This window comes from Protopterus annectens, chromosome 4.part1, assembly GCF_019279795.1.
Source record: "Protopterus annectens isolate FY-2018-M chromosome 4.part1, PAN1.0, whole genome shotgun sequence".
Taxonomy (NCBI): domain Eukaryota; kingdom Metazoa; phylum Chordata; order Ceratodontiformes; family Protopteridae; genus Protopterus; species Protopterus annectens.
Window position 1 is genome coordinate 421582848 of NC_056734.1, and position 24838 is coordinate 421607685.

The 24838-nt window shown below is 35.8% G+C and overlaps 1 protein-coding gene across 1 annotated transcript in view; it reads right to left on the bottom strand.

Annotated features, from left to right (window-relative positions):
- The window catches only part of FNDC3B (fibronectin type III domain containing 3B), a 2611550-nt gene that overhangs the window by 923987 nt on the left and 1662725 nt on the right, over window positions 1–24838 (bottom strand). The window contains exons 10-11 of the mRNA XM_044070236.1: window positions 22664–22821; window positions 17835–17894 (exon numbers count right to left, since the gene is read on the bottom strand). Coding sequence (XP_043926171.1) covers window positions 17835–17894; window positions 22664–22821 — 218 coding nt within the window. The remainder of the gene's footprint in view (window positions 1–17834; window positions 17895–22663; window positions 22822–24838) is intronic.

Genomic DNA, 24838 nt, shown 5'->3' on the forward strand with positions numbered 1-24838 from the left:
TGCACGTGTCCTCTTAATTGTCTGTTTGCTCGGCTGATTGGGAACTATTATTTTCTTACCTTTGAACATCAAACTCTGACACTCAGTTTATTTCTTCCTTGAAAAACAATACTACATTTCTCTTCTTACCAATGACTTTTGCTTAGACCATCCTTTTACAGTAACTTCTTTCAGCAGCTACATTTCTAAGTCAACATTGGTACATCTCTGACATTCTTTAACTTTTCTCCCATTACCAGGAACTGTGGTATTACCCAAATAATTAAGTTCTCCTTCTACCAATGTTTCATACTTTGCCAGTAAGTATGCACTATTCAGCATTTCAGTTATGTGTAGCTGCTGGTTTTTTTTTTTTTGTTTTTTTTTTTTTTTGCATTTCATTTTCAGCTCACACCTCTGTAAATGTGTAATCTGAGAGGTGTGTTGCATGAAGACTTTCTAAATATGCTTTGGAATCTTTAGCAGTCCATCTCTTCCTGAACTTCTTTACCAGGCATATATTCATAGAGTTTCTCACATCAATACACTATTGCTAACAGTTTCTTTTCTGAGCCTGCATCTCTTGTGCATCTCTAAATGCTCTTGACCTGAGACAATTAGTCCATTCTGCTGTAGGGCCAGAACTCCTACACCATGTTAACTGTCATTACATGCAACACAACTGACTTACAATTTAATATTTTTTGTTGGAGCATATTTAATTTACTGAGTATCTCAAAACTCTCTTTCTGTTCACAGATCTATTTCCAGGCTCAGCTTGCTTTAACAGCTTTGTGACAGACTTAGGTATCTTAGATATATTAGATGCAAACATCACAAAATAATACATATTTTTTAAGAATCTCTGAAATGCATTCTCGCTTTTTCGCCCTGGTGTTTACTCTTTAATTAGTTTACTGAGCATCTGAAAACTCTCTTTCTGTTCACAGATCTATTCCCAGGCTATATCATGCTATAACAGCTTTCTTATAGACTTAAGTAACTTACTGTGCAAGATAATACAACACTTTTAAAACCTCTTTAATGTATCCTTGTCTTCTGGCCCTGGTGTTTGCACTATTGCTCAGAACTTTTCTGTATCAAGTTTAATTTCCTCTGATATTAGAGTATAACCTATGTATTTCATTCCTGTAACTCTTATTTTTACATTTTCTTTTATGTTGTCTGAAGCTATCCAGCAGCTGTACAAGTGTCTTGTCATATACTTTTTTATGCCTAAACTATCCCCCATTAATTCATCATCCATTAAGTTCACACAACCTCACACACCTTCAATTATCAATTTACAGCACTTGGGAGTAAGTCTTGTGCTGATGAAATACCAAAACAGAATTAAAAAAGAATCTGTTCCTTCTCAGTGGCATATTAAAAGTACACAATTCACTCCATTTACTTACATTTACCAAAAACCTTGGTTATTACATATCAATGTGAAAAATTAAGCAACTGGCATTGTTGGCATCAAATCGTCAAGTATATGCTGTTTGTAATGCCTTCTCTCTCTCTTTTAATCACTCTATTCAGATCTGTAGTTAAATACAAATACAAATATTGACATCCTTTATACCAACATACTTTTCACCTATTTTTGCTGGCCATATCTGCTTCTTAATGATAACCAAACTTTCCATTCACTTTTGCCATTACTCTACATTATTCTTGAGAGCTATTTGGTATTTTGTTTTGAAAATGCACTGCTGGCATACCCTCAGATTTTATTTTCTTGTGACAGTCTATTGTCATATTTCCTCTGCTTATAAAATTAGCAATATAGTCATTGGGGATAACATTGTTAAGGTCCAACTTAGTATCTGACAGTTGTCTGTATCAGTGTGACTGTATTCTGATTTTACATATGAATTTATGTTATGATTCCTGGTGTCTCAAAATCCAAATGGCTCACAGATATTACAGTTCATGTCTTTAAATGACATGATCTGAAAGAAGGGTTTTGTACGTTCGATTTTTGTACTCACTTGTCCGCAGTTTCTGACTAATGGGTGCATAAGGTAACCAAAATATATTAACAATGTATTCACAGGTATCTGTTCAATACCTATGAGACCCAATGCTTTAAATGCATCCTTAGACAAAACATTATAATCAGAACCTGTGAATAGTTTATGTTAAGCATACTGCTTATTAATTCTCAGCATTACTTTCTAACAGACCAGCTTATGTCCCAGTTTTAGTGTTTTAGGTGCCTCAGAAACATTTTCAGATTTCATTCTATTAAGTGTTCAATTCCTAAGTACCAACCAGGGTTTTATGTTGGACCTGTTCATTTTCATAATTCTGTGGAACAATATTCAAACACTTTTTAACACTTCTGTCTTTACTTTCTCACATTTTGTAAACTCCAAAACACAGTATTGCAATGTGAAGAAACCTCTAATAAACTAATAAACACACTGTAACTATCTGATAATGCTTGATTTATTTATTCAAAGATTTTGGTGCTTTCATTCGTTCTTTGCTCAAGACTTCTTTAGAAATTTTCCTTGAACTTATAACATAAATGCATACTTTCTACCACTACTAACTTAGAAAACTACATAGTGCCAAGAGTGACAAAACAGCAGAGGTATGTGACCCAGGAGTACAGTATAGAGGTAGCATAGAGACTTTAATGGGCACACCCCTGCACTTGTAGGATGGCAGATCCAGCTGAAGTCTGTGCACACATCATGTGGTATCTCTATGCTGATGTCATTAACCGCAAAGTTCACTGAAAGTCTTGGTGATGCCAACTAATGTTGCCACCTTTTAAGATGCCCAAAGTGATACTTTTGTACAGAAAAATTGCATTTTTCAGGACAAACTACGCCCAGAACCAGTACAGAAGACCAGGCATCACTTTTTTTGCCAAAATAAAGCTCATGTTTTGTAGAATTTGAGTTGTATGTATTGTTTTGTACCATACTAAGGTGTTTCAGATAAAGAATATTGGCTTTATACAGCAATAAGAGAAAGGTTAGAAAATACTTCTTGCCCTTAAATCACAGAATGCTTGCTAAATTTCATGACCCCCCCAAACACACAGGACGCAACTGCCCACAAATGGACTGCCTGCTTAAAAAGGGATAGGTGATTACCCTAATGTCAACACAGCAAAATTTAGCTTTAAAGGGATTTTACTATAAAACAGATCACTGCATGTATAGTGATGGGGTAAAAAGCTGGTGCCACATTCCATGGTACAAAAGGTAAGTGAGAAATATGACCAATGCACTTTAACTATTCCATCTGAACAATACTACAACCTTCTAGTGATCTATTTTTTCTTCATAAAGAAATCTACTAAGCTTATAGTGTTATAAAATTCCGGCTAGTGTATTCCATGATGCCACCTACTCTCTGGATGAAAAAATACCTGCTCAAACCACCACTGTATCACTAGAAGTGAAGACAGAATGAAAGGCCATTATTGTATATATTCCTTAATCTGACGAAACATCCTTTGTCGTACTTTTTTCTACAATGTACAACACAATTGTCCCTCTTTCTATTGTTCCCTCACCTAGCATGTTGATGCCTCCCAAGTTGCTACTGCTCATCTTTAGGCAGGGATGCTCACAAGGGTCCCTATCAGATTATTAAAATTTAAAAACTTTGAACATCATATGGCTGAGATCATATGATTGAAGTTTTGAAACTTCGAATGTTGGAGATCGCCATACAGCACAGAAAGGGAAACTATCTGTAGTGTGATCTCAGAGTTGGTATATTTAATTAGCAGGAGGTGTGGGGGGGTACAAAATTTCGATCACATGGTCGTGGCCGTATGATGTTTGAAGTTTTGAAACTTCAATACTCTGATAAAGACCCACTCACACTCACCACAGTATTCCAGACTTGACCTTACCAGTGTTCCATACCATGGCAGAAGCATCAGCTCCATCCATAATGTGGTCACTAAGGCCATATATACTGTGGGAGCTAACTATGTTTACCTGCAACCAGCCTGAATTATTGAAAGTGACTCCTCTTATCCATAATTTTCATTGTCAGTTAAGCTCCTCTTTTATTACCTTTGTTTGTCATCTAAGCAAAAAGTGCGAACTTCAATATACAAACTCTGTTTTTGTTAATATAAAAAACAGCCCTGTGTGTTTTACAATACTTTGACAGGGTATGTATAGTGACTTTTCAAAGTAACAAAATAGCATAAAATTCTGATTATACCAACTTGTTTTCAAGTATCTCAAAGCCTGGAAATAAGTTCAAGTTTAGGAAGCATGGTTGTTCAGTGGTCTCTGCTCCGTGACTCCAGAAGCTGTGGTTCAGTTATCATGTCTGATGACTACCTATATGAAGTCTACATGTCCTGCCAGTGTCTCAGCAGGTTTTCTCCGTGTCTCCTGGTTTCCTCTCACCTACCAAAAATCACACTGGTTGATTACAGTAAATTGACCATTACTTAAAAATATTATATTTCCCATTGCTCTGGCAAGCTTGGATGTAACTAAAAAGTGTGAAAGATAAATTAACAAATAAGAAAATGACATTTTGTCAACTAAGCAAGTTATAAGGATCTTCCACATGTGATATTGAGCTGATAGATTACCACCACATAACTGTACTGTTTAACAGAAGGAAACATAATGAACTTGCCTGTTAATTTTGGGTCTTTCGGCTTTTCCCGGTTAGGGGTCGCCACAGCGGAACTCCGGTCCGCTAATGATTGGTAGTGGATTTTTACGTACCGGGTTACCAGCCCTGATGCACAACCTTCAACAAAGGCACGCCCCATTCACATATGCCTCCACACAGAAGATGCTCTAGCTGAGAATTGAACGGGACAACGTCACTATGAGGCGACAACGCTACTGCAGCACCACCACCGAACTTGCCTGTTAATACATACTTTAATTTCCCTGGGCTTTCCACATAACAGTAAGCTACAAATTTCATTATGTATTTCAATGACATGAGGACACTCTGAGTGAGACATCCCAGATCAGAAGAGATCTATGACAGGAAAAGTCATATGATTTATCGCACACCATTGTCAAAAGTGTCCAAAAAATGCATAAAGTACTTCAAGGAAGAGAAGTCCAAGTGGGCAATCCAGAAGTAATCCCAGCAATTTGGGAGAATAATTAGACAACAATCTCAGCCACTCATGAGGGTAATCAGTCTGTGACCTCACTGAAGAGGATGGTGATCAGAATCTAACCACAGGTAGTGCAGAATTTCTGAGCATTGCTACTTACACCAGGGAGCTTACTGCAGATTCTTAAGGCTACAAGATGCTAATGAACTTCATCATGCAGCCCTGAGTTTGAGTCCTCAGTCCCTGTTTATTTTATTTGTATTTGCTTTTCGGGGTAGAGCACTGATTACCACAGACTTTCTTCAGACTTATCCTGGGAGTGGTATCTGGTTAATTGACTTGTCAGTGTCACACAGTAAGGCAATGGAAGCGGAGGGAATCAAACCCTGCACCACTTACATCATATGTGACTGTGAGTAATGCACTTAACAACAGAGTGCTCTGAGTCAGCCCTGAAAAGAGGCGTTTGTGTCTCATGGTCTAATGCAGTTAACAAATTATCAAAATATTAAATAAATAAATAAATAAATGGATGTGCTCCAACTGAAGTAATGAACATCGTACTGTACCTGTCACAAAATTTTCTGACACTGTAAACGTCAGCGTTTCACAAACTTAAACTTATTACTTCTCCCTTCCCAATACGTATATTAAAATTCTCAATAAAGAAGGTTTTAATATAATCTCACTAAACTCTACAAAAATTGAATTAGTAGTCAATACTAAATTATTAGGAGTCATAATATATGAACACCTAAGGTTCGACCTGCACGTTCAATCAAATATCAACAAAACATACAAAAAACTAGGACTACTATACAGGTATAACAGTTATCTCTCCTTACCAACTAAACAAGCTCTCGCCCTCACCTACTTACTACCATCTTTAACCTATCATGCACTATTGTTAATTAACTTACAGTCTTCCCTGAAACTAAAACTAGAGTTTAGCTACAACAAGATTGCCAAATCTGCTACAGGCAGTCGCCACTCCTCCCATCACTGCATAGCCCTACGGAAACTACAATGGCTAGAATTCCCTCATTACCTATTACTCATACAACTAACCACCTCACATAAACTTATCCATAAACCATTAGACTGCCCTGCTAGCAGTTCCTTACTTGCCCCCTACTCCCCTCTTAGGCCTCTATAATCAGAACACCAACACTTACTTCAAATTCATAAACCAAACCTATCTGCAGGAAACCTCCTACACTCCTGTATCATTGCCAGATTATGGAATAAGCCCTCCTCTATACACAGAGAACAACATCCCTCTAACTTCAGAGCTATCATCTCCTTTCTAACTGCATATGTAACTGCACTAATGCACCTCCTATCACCCGTGAAGCCATTACTTGACTCTCTCTCTATCAGTCTCAGCCTTGCTTCTATGTTTTCTAGTTAATCTAACTCCCCTGTATTGTGCCTACACTATCTAGCCTCTCTAACCACTCTATCTCTTGCACTATATCTGTAATAGAAAATGCCTAAAATTAGCTGTCTCTGCACTCTTATTGACTGCGATTATATTAATTTGTTTCCCTCCTGCTATTAACCTTAACCTCTTTGTCACTGTGAATTGCCATTGATAGTCTGTATTCATTCTGCTCTCATCTGTATATTATCCTCAATTTTACTACTAGAGGCACAAATTCTGTGCCATTTGTCTACCTGATTCTGGTGGATTTTACCCATTTTTAATTTGCTCCTGTGGATTAATTCTATTTTTTTGCTGATTATGTCATGATACTTTCTAAACATGCATTTATTTGCTCATTTTAATCTGATCCTGTGGATACTCTGGATTTTTTTTCTTTGCTTTTTTGCTGATTATAATACTTTCTAAACATATTTTTATACTGTTATTTTGTCCTGGAGCTTTTCTCCCCACTCCTTCACTGAAAATGGGCTCTTTATGGCCCACTGGACTTCTGTGGTAAACAAATATCAGTAACTAAATAAAAATAAAATAAAATAATAAACTGACCTACATATATGACAACGCCCTGGCTTTTACGGGCCCTCTGAGTCATGGTATCCTGCAGTTTTTTAAAAGTGTTTTGCAGCCTTACTATCTTGCTAATTCTGGTTTCTCAACTTAAATTCTCTTTAACTTTAACTAATCAGTTTGCAAACTGTGTGGTCCCCTCTGGGCATACCAATGAGAAGTCCCTTTTAAGGAGGAGACCTGCACAACAGCAAAAAAGAGGACCTAAAAAGTGATGACAGAAAAATAGCAAATAATGTAGTATAGCAAAGCCAGCAGTAAAAATATGTCAATACATTGTTGGTGTTGGGTAACTTCAAGGTACAGTACACCAGCTTCATGAAAACAGAAATATACTAGTTCATAACTTTTGGTGTCAGTCTTATATTAGTCTGTGAAACAATGACAGATATTATGCCAGAGTGGATTTTCTGTTTAACCATATATTCATCAATGCTGCTTTTAATTACTGTGATTAAGATGCTTAACCTAGTTGCAGTTGGTAATTTAGGAAGCTTGAGAAATTACTGGAGAATGGATATGTACTGTTGTTTGTGTTACATTCTAGTTTTAAGCAAGCATTTACTAGAGCTCATGGTGGCTCATCTTGTTTTATATTCTAAGATTATGCTTTCCATAGATTCGGGTCAAATATGGCTTTGTTCGTGAAACACAATTCCCTTCAAAAATGTTTATGGGCTACACAGGAGACAGATAGTTCCTGTAGTCCGCCAGAGTAGTCCATGATTTCTAGACCCTCTATCCTCTTTATTAAGAATCTCTAATTATTTTTTTAGTCATCATGCAGCTTGCATTAAGGCTGCAGGATTCAGCTCTCCATTCTGTTATAGGCCTGATCACTGAGGTACAAAAGGACCAATCATTTTCTAAGATTTACTCATCATATTTTCGAGTATTAACTGTGTTAGTCAACAATGCTTTCATTAATTCATGACTTCCACTGCACCCAAAGATCAAAGGTTACTGTTTGTAATGATCCCTACATGTTTATACCACTGCCTACCTATAATGCTTCTCCATTAACTCTGTACTTGAAGTAATTAGCTTTCTTCCCATATCTGACAGTATTCAATGGAACCAAAGGACACACTGCTGTTATTCCACCATGTACTGTTAAACAAACTTGGAAGTATTTTTGCGTCATTTGTGGAAGTAATTATATTCACCAGTTTGCAAATGTCAGTTTTGTTCATAAACAAAATTCACTTTCTGTAGTTATATCCACAAAGGACAGAAAAAATAGAGTGGCCCCAATACTGTTCTTAATATGTTTCAAAATAGAGCATGTGTTTTTTTTTTGTTTTTGTTTTTTGCAATGAATCACATAACTGCTTAGTACTAACTTCCATTCTTTCTCATATTTTTGTTTTAATATTCTAGTTAGTTATTATCTTTCATTCTCTTAAGGACTTTATACAGATTCAATGAAGCCGCATATACCACGGGACTGATTAATCCTATACCCTCCTCCTCTATCCCAACATATAAAGTGCCTCTTTTAACAGGGTTAAGCCTGGAACCACATATAAATGAAAATGCAATAATACACATCTCTTTTTCATATTCTGAAGGTAACCCAAATACACTAGCTAGGTATGCCATTTTGCCAATAATATTGAATTTATTAAACAAACCTTTTTCTTACATGCTAACCTAAATGTTCTCCAAAACATACACAAGCTTCTCATTTTCTCGATCATCTTCCATTGTAAACTTCTTATTTCTTGTTTTCCAAAGTGTACTCTCAAAACTATTATCTCTTCCATATTAAATACAATTTCTCATATCTTCCTATTATACCCCAGACCTTTACTTTTTTTTGTGTTTAAATATAAACCTATGGCATTTAAACATTCATTTAAATAGTTCAATACTATTACCATTCCTTTCCCATTTTGGCAAAAAGTATGATGTTGTCTGCATAGGCTAACATAATAAGTAATTACATATTCTCCATAGTAATATAAGCTTTTTTTCATATCTTGATTTATACAAGTTAATATTGCATTCATTACCAGTACAAAAATGAAGCTATTTAATGACACCCTTGCCTTATAACCCTCTTAATATTTACATCCTGACTTAACCACCCATTTACTAAGACCTTTATTTTATTAATGTAACCACTCGATATTTTACTGATGAATTGCTATAACAACCAACACAAAACGACCAGTGAAAAACAGCTCTACTTTCCAAATGCACTTTTAATCAAACAACACACTTCTCTTAGCGCCTCGGTCGTAGCCTTTACAGAGTAAAAACTTTCTTTGTTAAAAAACATCTTATTTATACAATTTCTATTAATCAATTAACAATCAAATTACAACAATTATTCAATTCTCTTCTTAAAGTTAAAAAACATTATATAAAACTTTGCCAATTGCATTCTTTGTTCATACCCTTAGGTATAAGTGTGTCATATTTCATTATTAAAATAGACTCCTTCCGTCTTAATACATATTTTAATAGCTCTACATTACCATATTGTAATGTTACTTGCTCCAGCACTGTTACTTTCATAGTTTTTATTTCACCTTTATGTTCTTTATTAAAGTGTTCAGCTACAGGACTGAGAATTTTATTATTTCTTATGTCTCTCACATGTTCTTTTATTCGTTCTGCTAAGGATCTTTATTTTATTATATGCATACGCAGTAGTACAGAGATTTTTTGCCTTAGTACTAATATTTTAAGAGAACTGCTGTGGTGGTGCTGCGGTAGCGTTGTCGCCTCACAGTAAGACGTTGTCCTGTTCAATTCTCAGCTAGAGCGTCTTCTGTGTGGAGACATGCATGAATGGGCGTACCTTCGTTGAAGGTTGTGCATCAGAGCTGGCAACTCAGCACGTAAAAATCTACTGCCAATCATTAGCGGACCAGAGTTCCGCTGTGGCGACCCCTAACCAGGAAAAGCCGAAAGACACACACACACACACACACACACACACACACACACACACACACACACACACACACACACACCAATATTGTAAGACTGAAATACTTCCCATAATATTTTGTGTTGTATAGAATCAAAACCCTTGCTTGGGTCACCTATAATTATTTTCATTTGTTCTTTCTTGCATATACAATCATCTACTAATTCTCTAACCATCATTAATAACTTCTGACTTCCTTTCCCTTTGATACTATATATCACTTCCCCTATTATTTTATGAATTTTACCTTCCATTCTTTTCTGTATATTTTTCATAAAATAATTATAGTCTGTATTATTTAATACCACTGGTGTCCAATTCTGTATTTCCTTTCTATCCCCTTTTTTCAATATAAACTTTAAAATACCACTGCATCATTCTTTAAATGTAAATCCTTCTTTTACCCATTCATTCAATACTTCTAAAAAGCATTTTTTAGAGTAACATATCTTTATACATTTGACATTCTATTCCATCAGGTCCTCCTGCCATTCTATATTGACTGAAGCTAATATGCTGTCGGTTTCTTCTAGACATATTTCTACTTCTAGTTCCTTACTATCCTGTTCTGAAAGCATCTCTACCTTCCACTGTTTCTTTCTTTCTTTTTTCTTTAAACATTTTTATATACTCTACCACTATTTCCATTACTTTTTCTTGTTTACTCTGCATTTCTCCTGCTACATCTTTCATTTTTCTCATTATACCAATACCCCCTTAGCCATTGTACTTAAATACAGACACATGTCTTCCTATCTTCCTTGCAAAAAAAAAATCTTTGTTCATATAAGAGTTTAATGTTCTCTTAATTCATCTTGTATGTTTCTTTTTCTTTAATAAAATATTATGTATAATTTCTTTCTATGATACAGAATGTCTCATCCCTTAACTTACCATAATCTGTTTGTGTTTCCATACTAAGTGCCATGCTATGTAACATTTCTTACATTTTTCTTTAAATACTATCCACCATTCAGGCCACCTTTTTGCAGTCTCTCATACCAATGTGATCATTCCAAAGCTTCATTCCTATCATTTTTCCTTTTATATCCCCATTTTTTCATTAATTCTCTTTATTCCTTTTCCTATTTTTATATAATCTTCTTTATAATTAATCTCTATCCAAATGGCAACATATCCGAAAACCCTGTTTCTATTATACCGCCTTCTCTTACCTCAGTCCCTGAAGATATCAAGAAATAATCAATTTCTGTTTTATGCTCCCCTTTACTATATGTCTATTTATTGGATCTCCATATACTAAATTTGCCATCTCTAATTACCTCTAACATTTTAGTAATATCCCCACCCTTTTTTCTTTGTTCTGAAATCACAATTAAAATCCCCTACAATTGTAATATTCATGTTTACTGTAATCCACATTTTTTCAAACATATTTTCTCTTTCTTTACTTGCAACATATGCATAAAGCTCAGTAGTCTATACACCTGTTCTTTTCATCTTACAACTAAAATTGTTAATCTACCCATTATAACTGAAGTCACATGTAATATTTTAACTGAATCTTTGCATAAAATACATATACCTGTACAAGTTTCTCTTCCCAAATTCTGTATTACATTACCTCCCAATAATCTTTCTGTCTGTACTCTTGGATCTTCATTTAAAAAATCTATATCTTCTAAAACAATTATATTTGTATAATTCCAAAATACTTAATCTTCTAAGAAAGCCATTCATGCTATTTACATTTATGGCTGCTATTCTACAATTGTCCTTTTCTTTTCTAAGTATTCTTGCTAAATTGTTTTTCCATTCCGTTCATCCTTTCCCTTTCCTTTTTTCTTTTGTGCTGGTTCCTACAAATTTTCTTTTCCTATTTCTCACCCTTTTACCAATCAAGCTTGGTTGTGAGGGAGTGAGGGAGGATTTCTGCTTTAGAACATTTTTGTCTTTAGCCACGACAAACACTGACATTTGTTTAACAATTTATTAACCACAAGTATATCGATAGTGTATTTCATTAAAACAAGACAATTGTGAAAATAGTAACACCATACATTGTATCTTAAGAAATTTTCACCCATTTATGTGTGGAGACTATCTTATAAATTGAACCATTAGATCAGTAACTAAAAGTAACACAACAGGATACCAGGAACAGCGCTGTTTAATGCTTCTAAGCAAGGAAAAAATGGGCAAACACAGACTCTGCTAAGAATATGGCAAATGGTTAGTGGTACAGGGCCTGGGTAGCCCCTATGATGACTGGAGAAAACTTAGTTTTTGAAATGTAGATCAAATATAGCTCCACTGAAGGGAAACAGATGCCTTCTTGAAATCTGTAAAAACAGCTACAGATGTTATGCAAAACATCAGTTGATTTTTGGCTACACTTAATAAGGGCTCTTAAATGAGATGTGTTTGATCATCCCTTAATTAATTCTGCACAGTCCAACATGTGAGGTGCAGAAGCAATGACTGAAGATGCTTGGTTATGATTTTAGCATATCGGACTGCTAATATACTATTATTGATGGGTCCTTACCCAGTTTTGTCGGCTATTGATATCAATGGTATTCATATCAGCCATTTTAGAATTTTTACCGTCTGCATACAATAAAGGGTGCATCTGACCATTTTTGTCTCATTCTGTTCACATGCCTATATTCTGCTTCTACTATCTTTTTTGATTTCCCCTCTTAAAAAAATATATGGGTACTTCAGTGATTAACACATTATCTATTAAAGTTTGGTCAAAGGTATCTTAAACCACATGAACCAGCTGGCTACTCAGGATATTCCATTTCATTCATTCATTCATTATGGATGGCATCTCTTACACTGAACTTTTTTTTTTGTAAAAAATATTTTTACTGAACACATTTCTTTTATACACATAAAAGAAACATGTCCTAATCAAATAATATATACAAAGCATATAAAACAATAACGCAAGTACATTTTTAAAGTACACAAGATGCAATGATGTTTTGAATAGAAAACATTGTCACAGGTGGTCAAAACAAAATAAGAATATTCAATATGGCAAACTCACATAACATACTTTGTTGTTTGTCTTTCGGCTTTTTCTGGTTAGGGGTCGCCACAGCGGAACTCCGGTCCACTAATGACTGGCAGTAGATTTTCATGAATGCCGAAGTGCCAGCTCGACATCCAACCTTCAATGAAGGCGCACCTATTTACGCATGTCTTTCGAACACCACCCAACCACGGGGAGGACATGCAGACTCCAGACAGAAGGCACTCCCCGCACTCCAGCCAAGAATCGAACGGGAGAACCTCTTGCTGTGAGGCAACAATGCTACCGCTACACCACCACAGCAGTAACTCACATAACATACATTTTGCATAAACAGAAGACACTAGGTAGCCATAATAAATATGCAAGTATACAAAAAGATACAACTGGGAGAAGAATTATGGAATATAAACAATATGGAATAAGAGTTTCCAGGTGCCTCTCCAATCATCAAATTTATTCTTAAATGTGTAGGAAATGTTACAGCTATTAAGGGATTTTTGCACAAAGTAGGAGAATTCTGTCAAAGATGTATCATAATGGGAGGTCCATTGTTTAGTAATAATGAATTTTACTAGCAGTGACACTAACAATAATGAAATCATTGTCCCTTTTTGACTTATTCAAGTTGACATTTTATACATCATGTTGCCAAGTCAAACTGCCAGACTATCTCTAATGTTGATTTGGGACAAGAAATTGTGAACATGTCAATACCAAAAGATGTATTAAATATCAGTATTTGGATTTTTACATGCTAAGCAAACTGCAGCAATGCTTGGAAAATAAGCATTATAAACTATCATGAATTGAGTATATAATATTTTCTTAAAGAGAATACCCCAAATAGCCAAATTCCACAGATATAACCTCATACTATTTCACAAGAAAACAAGGTCAGAGTTCTTCCATTAGGAAGAGGAAAAGGGGGGAATCTTTGTAACTGGATTTAATAAAGAATATACACAACACAGGTACTGGTTTATAAGAAGGTAATACCTATTTAAGTTTCATAAAATACTGTTGCCTACCTTGTTAAAACTGCTATAAACAAACATCATATGGCGTGTGGTTAATGATTCTAATAGCAAGTTGCAGTAATGGTAAATTTCTTGACATAATTCAACATTGTGACAAAGAAGTCAGCTTTTATAATTAGCTTAAGATGTGAAAACTCTGTCAATTATTTTGGCTCTATACAAATAATTAGATTAAGAGCAATAGTTTGAATAAATGTATCTATTTCAGAAAACACTACTTCCTTCTCCAAGCTTTGAAAATGCTTGATAAAATTTAATGGTAATTTATTAAGCATAAGGTATGAAACTCAAGTAAATGAAAAATCTAAGCATATTTATATTCTGAAGGTAATGAACATGTCCCCATAACTTGTACCATGCATTATTATACTTAGGCAGAAAAAGAAGTTTAAGAAGTTTAAAAGATTTCGAAATGAGTCAATACTAGTAGAAATCTAGAAATTTAAACCCACCATGATTTTGGAAGCTGATAATTTATGACAGGATATTCTAAAAGATCTGGGAAATCATATGAATTTAAGTAAGTTATTGTAGAGGCTGTTATTTTTTTTAGAAGCGATGACATGAAGAATTTAAAGAGAAATACACTTATGTTTTGTTACATTCTACATCAGCATTTAGCAATGTTACTACTATTATAATCAAGATTATTTGGATTATAACTAATGACTAGTTACTTGAGATAAGTAACAATATGGATGCTGTGAAGAACAGATATATATGGGTAAAATCAACACAAAAGAAATATTTTAATTTCCTAAGCGCTTAATCCATTCTTTGAAAATCGAGAATAGTTCTATAACCGATAAGATATGACGAATGCCACCTTCTGGACACTGGAAATATACACACACACACACACATACACACATATATATATATATATATATATATATATATATATATATATATATAGATATATATACATGGATCTATGTGAGATTATTGAAGTTCTGAAACTTCGAAATTCATATGGCTGAGACCATATGATCAAAGTTTCACAACTTTGAACATTAAAAAAAAAAATAAAGAACCAAAAAAATTCCATTTTTAATGTTTTTGCAGGGAGGCAAGCCCCCCCTGTGCCCCCCCCCATCCCCTGCTAATTAAATATACCAACTCCAAGAAAGCACTACATTATGGAAAAGGGTAAATTTCCTGTTCCACGTGGCACCACAATCTCTATTCAAAACATTCAAAGTTTCAAAACATCGATCATATGGTCCCAACCATATGACTTTCGAAGTTCTGAAACTTTGATAATCTGATGGGGATCCATATATATATATATATATATATATATATATATATATATATATATATATATATACATACTAGGGGTATCCAAATAGTTTATAAGGGTTTCTAGGTTAGGAAGACATGGTTCATTTATAGAAATGTTATATAGTTTCTCTAACATAGATGTGAAAACTTGTGACAAGAAATATAAATGGAAGGTTTCTAAACCTGAACTACAAATGCTAAGTATTTAGAGGGCGTTTGCTTCCATTCAGAAAATTTGCAATAGGGATGTCGTCTGTTCAAATTAATTGAAAAGAGTGATCAAAAGATAAGTCAAACTATCTTCAGAGCAGACCTTCAGACCAGGGAGAAGTTATTTTTAATGATAGGACCACAATGTGTATAAAATGTGCTTCTAATGTTCTTATCTTATATAAAAGATTCATTGCTAAATAAGAACTGGCAATAAAATAACTCATAAGTTATGATGTTAAAGAGGGACAACGAAAGTCTGCATGAAAAGTCTGAGTAGATGTATGGCTTTAAGTATGTCTTCACTTCTAAGAAGCTACTTAGCCGTTTGTTAATAAAATCAAGAACATCATAGCTGAGAATAAAGGCATTAAGGGTCAAATTCCAAGCCTTCAGAGATGACATGTCAAGTTATGTCAAGTCCATAGGAAGTTTTAACTGTGAGTGGTCTGAAAACAATGTACTAAGTGCAGAACAACTGAGTAATGTTAAAGAAAGGTGGTTGGAAAGCTGGAAAAAAATGTATTTTACCAAAACTTATATAATTTGGAATAAAAACAAAAGCAGAAATCATCTGGGTGGAGGTAAAGAAAGGAATATGTTACGTTAAATACTTCCAACATTTCCAGAATAACTGATGTGTATTTGTGTTCTTGTACTTCACACTGGCTTTTCTGTTTTTGTGATGATATATTAACCAAGTTCCAGTTCCTGGCAATAATTAAGTAGGGATTTACAAAGCTGTTTAGGAGGAAAAAAATGGATCCAAGAAAGATAATTTCTCCAGAGCAGGAAATATGAAGACATACAAAAAGAGCATGTTATTCAGCTCACATTGTGGTAGTGATTAACAGGGTTAGATTATTCACTGACCATTTAATAAGAATGGCATTGGTCATCTATTTTCATGTACACCACCAGCTACAGTTATGCATATCCTTGTCTTATGAGCACTGCTGTCTAAGTGTCCATTTCTCTTGTTAACACATTTGCATTAGATTTATACCGCAAATGAAGAAAAGATTTTGTTTTACGGGGAACCTGGGCATATTTAAGATTCCATGTAAGAAATAAATCTTAGCCACGACTTTTAGCAGATATTTAAATAAAAGGAATCTTGAAATACAGTAAAAGAACAGTGTAAATGCAAAATTACTTCAGTGTTTTTCTTATCAATATACTGTAAAAAGAAATGCTTGTGGAGTCTGTACAGATCTGTACACCAAAAAACAGATATCTGATGTAAGTCAACATTTACCACAAAGTACGTATAGTTTAAACACAGCAAATCCAAACAAAGGTCCATTGTTTCAATATTAATACCATGCCAAATATAATGTTTGTCATCTACAAAGTGACGAAAATGAGCTAGATGCTTTCTTTATAGGACAGACATTTAAAACGTGCACCTTTCTAGTTACAGAAAAGCTGAGAAGTGATAGAGAGGGGATGACACTTAACTTTCTAGGAATGTTATGATAGGACACTTTTTTTTAAAATTAAAGCAAAGATCCCTGCCAATGTGAAAAAGAGGATTCAGATTCTTTTCAGGGAAAACCTTTTAATGACTCCCACAACTATGTTCAGTAGTCTTTATACAGACATCATGATTTGGTACTATAATGAGCAGAACAGACATCCCATAATAATCAGACTACATAAGTCTTTTGATGTGCAGTGCATCCTGCTCATAACCAAACAAGGTAAGAAGTATATACCCATATATGGTCATGTACCCTATGTCAGTATCCCCAAATTCATTGAATAATATGGCAGTAAACAACATGAACTGTTTATCTATTGAAGCAGTTTATGAAACAAAGAAGAAAAATTGTTTAACAGTGACAACAGAGCTCTGTGAGTGCAAATGCATCCACAGAAAAATTGTGTACAAATACAGTTTATATGCAGTGGTACAGTCTAAGGAAAAGTAGCAAAACTGTTTCTAAATGTATGGCTCAACAAATTTAATTCCATAAAATGGTTTAAAGTAAGTAATCCCAACAGACTACAGTTAAAAATATTACTGCTTTATTAGGTTTGACATTGTGAAGCACATGGTTTAAATTATAACAAAGCATCATAAAAACATGTTAGATGTAACTCCTCCAGATCAAGATACTGGATTTTGCAACGTTTCCTCTACTTCCTTCTGTTGGTCTACTTTAGTCATAAAATGGATGTTCCATCACATTATATTTTAAACTGTATGGTATTACACAGCTAAGATAATAAGGAGGTTTTCAAAATAACATTCTGAAGCACAAACTAAGGATGTAACTCACCTGACGTGGTAGTCTGTTGCCGGCCTCAAGTCCTTCAAAGAGCATTTAAATTCTTCTCCACTACAAAATAACAATGCTTTCAGTAAACTAATATAGCAGACATTCTGCTTAATTTTTTCATTATAACTAGGTATTTATTAAACATAAGTAAATAATCTAGCAAATATTAAATTCAATATTAAGTAATGCAATTAGGAAAAATAGTAGTGACTGCAATGCCTTTCTTAATCAAATACATGCAGAAAGGTACAAAATAATGACATAAGGAAAGACAGACAAAAAAAGAAAGAATGAAAGAAAGAAAGAAATAAAGAAGAAAAACATACAAGGAGGTATTCAAAGGATGGGACAGAGGCATAGAAAAAGGTGTTATAAATGCTGGTAAACTGAACAAGATTGCAACTATCGACAATCCACACACACACACACACACACACACACACACACACACACACACACACACACACACACACACACACACACACACAGACACACACACACACGCACACACACTCACACAGACACACACACACACACACACACGCACACACACGCATACACACGCACACACACACACACACACACACACACAGACACACACAGACACACACACACGCACACACACGCACGCACACACACGCACACACACACACACGCACACACACACACACACACACACACACACACACACATAGAAAGTGTGCGAAATCCGATGGGTTGATAAAGATCAACTTGGCATAGTGACTAAGCTCACCTGACAGACACAGGGTACATGGTTTGATTCGCACCTTTGAGGGAAATTGGCTAGGCTTAATATGGCTCACAAAGGCAACTAGCCTAGTACATATCTATGAACCTATGTAGCTTTGGATACAGTGCACATCCTCATGTAGGGGAACAGAGTGTCCTGTGATTTTAAGTGTGTTTTCCACATTCTATGGCATTCTGAGGAGAGTGGCATCAATGTGGTGTGTGTGTGTGTGTGTGTGTGTGTGTGTGTGTGTGTGTGTGTGTGTGTGTGTGTGTGTGTGTGTGTGTGTGTGTGTTCATAGGTTGGTACTAGGCTATCTGCCCTAGGGCCTATACAAGCCTAGCCATAACAATTCCCTGGATATTTCTTCCCACAATATTTACTTCTCTGGATCCCTGTCTAGCAGGGCGACTGACATGATCCCCGGGGTGAATTTCCTATCTCCCATCAAATCATCAAGGTTCCTTTTGAAGAGGGCCAAGGAGGCGCTCTGCTTGACATGTATGGGCAGTCTATTCCAGAGTATAGGGAATCTCTGGGTCAGGAACCTATCCCTCCAGCATGTTTTGTTCATTGTGATGACAAGGTTTAGATCCCTGGAGCATGTGGCTCTGAGGGATTGGGATTTCTTTAAGTGGAGCATGTCCAACAGCTCAGGGTTTGACATGGCCGTGTATGTTAAGCAGAGATTGCCGCTGAGCAGACGATATGCCAAAGAGTACAGCTGGAGTTTTTTTTAGATGGTCAGCATATGGCATCTGCTTTAGGCCTGTGATTCTTTTAGTGAGGTATTTCTGTGGCCTTTCCAGCTGTTGCAGATGTCTTGTGAGGTACATACCAAACAGGGCATTATACTCTATAATGGGTCTAATGAGGGATGAGTACAGTGGGACAATGACCTCCTTTTTTCTGGATGAAAAGCCCTTAGTGATGAGGTGTGCCACATAGAAGGATTTCCTGACTGTTGTGGCAATGTGGTTATCGAAATTGAGACCACTGTCCACCTGTGTCCCTTTCGATGTTTAGTGTACTGCCACCTATGTGGTAATTAATGGGTACCTGTTTTTTTCCAAAGGGGATAACTATATATTTCTTGGCATTAAGCTTGAGCCCATGGCTCTGGCACCAGACATCTATTTCTGTAAGGCCCTTATGTAGAATATCCACATCATTTGGGGATTCAATAATGGCTCCCAGTTTGCAGTCATCTGCGAACTTTGTTAGCCAGAGTCCCTTAGTGTTGGCCTGTACTTCAGAGAAGTAGATGCCAAACAAGAGCGGTCCCAGGACTGAACCCTGAGGTACTCTACTTGTCATTTGTCTGCAGCTGGATTTGGAGTTGGCTATTTTTACAGTCTGGGTTCTGTCAGTAAGCCAGTTGGCAACCCATCAAGTGACGTAGGGATTTATGCCCAGCTTAGTACGTTTATCTATGATTCCAGAATGGGGGATGGTGTCGAAGGCCTTGGCGAGGTCCAGATAGGCTGTGTGGACCACCTTACCCTTGTCCACAGCTCTGCAGACTGATCCGAAGAAGTCAATCAGGTTCAGGAGACAAGATCGGCCCTTCACAAACCCAAACTGTGTGGGGTCCAGTGTTTGGAGGTTGCCAATGTCTTTGTTTATAAGTTCCACGATAATGCATTCCATGCCCTTGCAGATCAGGCTGGTCAGACTGATGGGACAGTAGTTCCCGGGATCCAAGGTGGATCCCCCCTTGTGGAGTGGGATAACTGTAGCTGTGTGCCACTCAGTGGGCACTAAGCCTGAGTTGAGGCTATGATTAAACCTGACACTTAGGTGAGGTGCCAGTTCATTTTGTAGTTCATGTAGTACACAGCCTGGGATGTCATCTGGTCCCATGGATGCTGTATTCTTAGCTTTGGAGAGTGCAGTTTCTACCTGTGTGGCCGTGATTACTGGAATTTGGCAATCTTTTGGTATTGAGATGGGCCCTTTAGGGGGTGAGAGGGGGGTGAAGTTGGCACTAAATCTATCTGCCAGGTTATTGGCAATATCCTTGGGATCAGTATATTTAATGCCATTCTGTTGAAGCTCAGAGCAGATCTGAGCATTGTCATTTAGATTACTGACATAACTATAGAATGCCTTGTGGTTGTCTTTGGAATATTTGGCAATTTTATTTTCGTAACTAGCTTTGGGGGATTTTATGAGGGATCTCAGCTTCTTACTGAGACTGGTGAGGGATTTTTTTTGTATCCTGGGATTTTCCTCTTTTCTGCAACAGTTTCTTCCTTTTGCTGTACAGTTTGTTTATAGCAGGGGACCACCAGATTGGCTTCCTTTTTTTGGAGGAGAGCATATTGGTTCTATTTGGGATGGCACGATTCTTGCACGAGTGGATGTGCTCGTACAGTGCCTTAGTGTAGGATTCTGCAGTCGAACTTTCAGATCCCGTCTGCATGGGTGTCATAAAGTTTGTCACTTCTGACTTCAGTAGCATGAAGTTGGCTTTGGAGAAGTTTTTTAAGGAGGTTTCCTTACTGGGGGGTGGGGGTGGGATGTGGATGTCAAGGGTGATTTGCTTATGGTCAGACCTGACCAATGAGGGGGTGACCACTAGTGTGGAGCATCCATCTCCCATGTTGGTAATGACCAGGTCTAGGATACTGGAGCCCCTGGTGGGACAATGGATTAGTTGATCCAGGGCGTTGGAATTTATGAATTCCAAGAACCGTTGGGAAAAGAAATTGGTACCTGAGTAGTTTTCCCAGTTAATTGCAGGGTAGTTGACATCACCCGGTATTAGGGTGTTTGGTTGTATCTTAATATGTGTGTGTGTGTGTGTGTGTGTGTGTGTGTGTGTGTGTGTGTGTGTGTGTGTATGTGTGTGCTGTTTTGTTTTTTACTGTGTGTTTGATTCACTGAAGGGAAAAGCTGCTGATATGTGTGGCAGTCATTAGTGGCAGCAGGAAGATTTCTCCCTTCTTCGAGTTGGTGTGATTGTGAAGCTGGTCTATTTAAGTTTGGGGGACTATGGAGGATGCAGAGGGCTTCTCTTCAGGAAGAAAACATTTTTTTTGTTTTTGTGTACAAAGTATTTTTTTTTTATTTGTGTTTACTTTAATGTGTAGTTTGACCATAGCCGATCTATTCTCTCTCTCTCTACACATATAGTAGATATATCTATATATATATATCTATATATATATATATATATATATATATATATATATATGTATATGTGTGTGTGTGCATATATATATATATATATATATATATATATATATATATATATATGTATATATATATATATATATATATATATATATATATATCTATACACATATTTGTATGTATGTATATATATATATATATATATATATATATATATATATATATATATATATATATATATATATATATATATATATATATATATATATATACACACACACACACACATATATATATATATATATATATACACATATATATGTGTATATGTATATATATATATATATATATATATATATATATATATATACACATATATATAGACATATATGTATGTGTGTGGGTATATATATATATATATATATATATATATATATATATATATATATATATATATATATATGTATATATATGTAGAGCTAATGCTAAATCCAAAACACAGCACCCATCAGAAACAAAGCCCGACAAAAAAAAAACAGCACATTATATTTTTCAACTGGGCTGCAAGTTTGTTTTTCGTGCAACTGTTGGTGGTGTAATCAATCACTCTGTCCTGAGTAACTATGACTATTCATCTAGTTGATTCTCCCAGTGAGTGGGCCACTAATAAGTCCTTCAAATTTAAGAACCTAACTTCTGAAATGACAATTTTTAATAGGAAAGGTATTTTACTTGCTTTGAATAATAGTGTTCCTAGAACTGACTTTATGAACTGTCAATAACCACTTTTTAAGGGATTAAAATTTTAATACCATATCAAACAAGGGTCTTCAAAATATACAGGCTTCATTTTCCATTTCATGACCCACAGCATTTATCTCACAGTAGCCAACATTTTAGTGGGATGACTGATTATACATAAACATCACAAATAATTTACCTGTAGAAAATGCGATACTTTCCATCTTTCCCTTTGTCTGATAAGGCAACTTCATAGGTACATGTAGTAGGCTGGCCATTAAAGTGTCTGTCCACATTTAAAAGCCCTGATGGTGGGGACCAATGAAGTAAAGCTGATCTTGCCTGGATATCGGAAACCTATGAAACAAAAATAAGAAGTCACTAAAAAAGTAAATGACAGATTTTCCATTTCGACAAGAAAATAACTAAAATGCAACAGTGTGGTGTGATATGATATGATATGATGAGGTTATTAATTATTATACAATGACCCCCCATTAATATTCCAAAATGTGCACGCTGATTGGCCAGCGTGCCCGTTGTAAATCCCACAATATACCAATGGAAAAAGGTCCGGTTGCCCGGTCTTTTTTCGGTTGGTATAAAGTGATAAAAACATTATTTTTTTTAACAAATAAAAAAGAAAAAAAGGAAAAACGGAGAAACAGAGACTTTCTTTTCTTCGTTGCTTCAGTTTCAAAGCACTGATGTACTGGGTATGCATAGGGCGCAAGTCCCATACGCATGCTCAGTAAATTAAAACAAGGAAGCAGTGTACCACAACCAGCGGAAGAACAGTAGTGCGCCGTTATACAAAGACATTATTTAAGAAAAGTATTTTTTTTCTTAAATAATGTCATTGTATAATAGCAATAACCGATTCCATGGTTGTGGTATATTGAAATTTACCCACGGTTGGAGTTATTTAATCACTTGGGCTTCACCCTCGTGATTAAACCACACCAACCGTGGGTAAATCTTCAATATACCACACCACGTCATCGGTTATTGCTTAAATATTGCATAGCATAGATATGTAAGTGTGCACAGAACAGCGTTCAAACTGGTTATGACATTCAGCTTTTTTCTTTTACATTACTAGCCTGATACATTCAATCAGTAAATTGCATATTGCAAAGCCAGAAAATAAACCCTGTAGTTTCTAAAATATACAGGGGGCTACAACAATGTTTCAGTGTGATATTTAAATTAAGACTGCAGTTGCTAAATGAAAATATTTTTTTCTATGTGAAGTTGTATGAATCATGATTACATTTTTAGATTAACCACGCCTTTTTAAATTTTCAGCTCTTCTGAACACATTTCTAAGTTTATTTGTGTAATGTACTTTCCAGATCCATCCATCCATCCATCCACAATTCACTTTCTCATTTTGGCACATGGGGGTCAGAATGTCAGTTCAACAGTGACAATCATGTAGAGCCAAGGTTCACTCCGCCAGGTGGCTAGCTCTGCTGTGACTGTTCCTCTGTACCACACACTCACATGCACACACACGTACACAGACACATGTCCAGTTTAGATTGTCAAATCCACCTACTGTATGTCTTGGAATGTGGAAGGCAACCAAAGCACCTGGAGGAAAACCATGCAAATAGAGAGGACATGCAGACTCAGCACAGAAGGCACCCCAGCCAAGAATCGAATCTCTTGCTGCATTTTCCAGATGTAATCTGGAAAATGTGTAAGCCTATAAAAACAGATTTTACTATGTATTTCCTAAACACATTATATTAACTAAACACAACCTTCTCTCTTAGAGGTGACACAGGAACTTTGGTGTGGTTAAACAGGGAGCTTTCATATCACACCTATCTGTAAGGAGGTTGTAGCATCAGATTAACAAAGGTCTACATGAAGAAACCCATGTATATGATCTCACCTTAAAACTACACTAATCTCTCAGGTACTGCCATATTTAGGTATAATTAGTACCCTTCCATAAACTGAAACTTACAAATAAAACAAAAAGCTCAGCAGATCCACTGACATTAATAAATGTCAAATAGAGCCATAAAATATGCATTACCTCGTCACCCAGTAAAAATATCCAAAAGCCTTTTAATGAAAATTCAGTAAAAAAGTAACTAGAAACTTGAATGGCAAGGAAGGGAAATAATTTCTTTAATAACTATACTGCATTCTCAGAAAAGGCATAGCTAAGATGGAGCAAAGGTGGCAGCTGGTGCAAGCACATGATATCAGGGGCCTGATCTTCATTATCAGTCTTCCATTTCAGAATGCCAGGAATGGATTTGTGGAAGCATGTTACTGTTCCATGTGTGGAATACTGCTAATACATTTCTTCATCAGGGCTGAAGCGTTCACTGCTCTGTTGGCTGAAGCAAGCTGC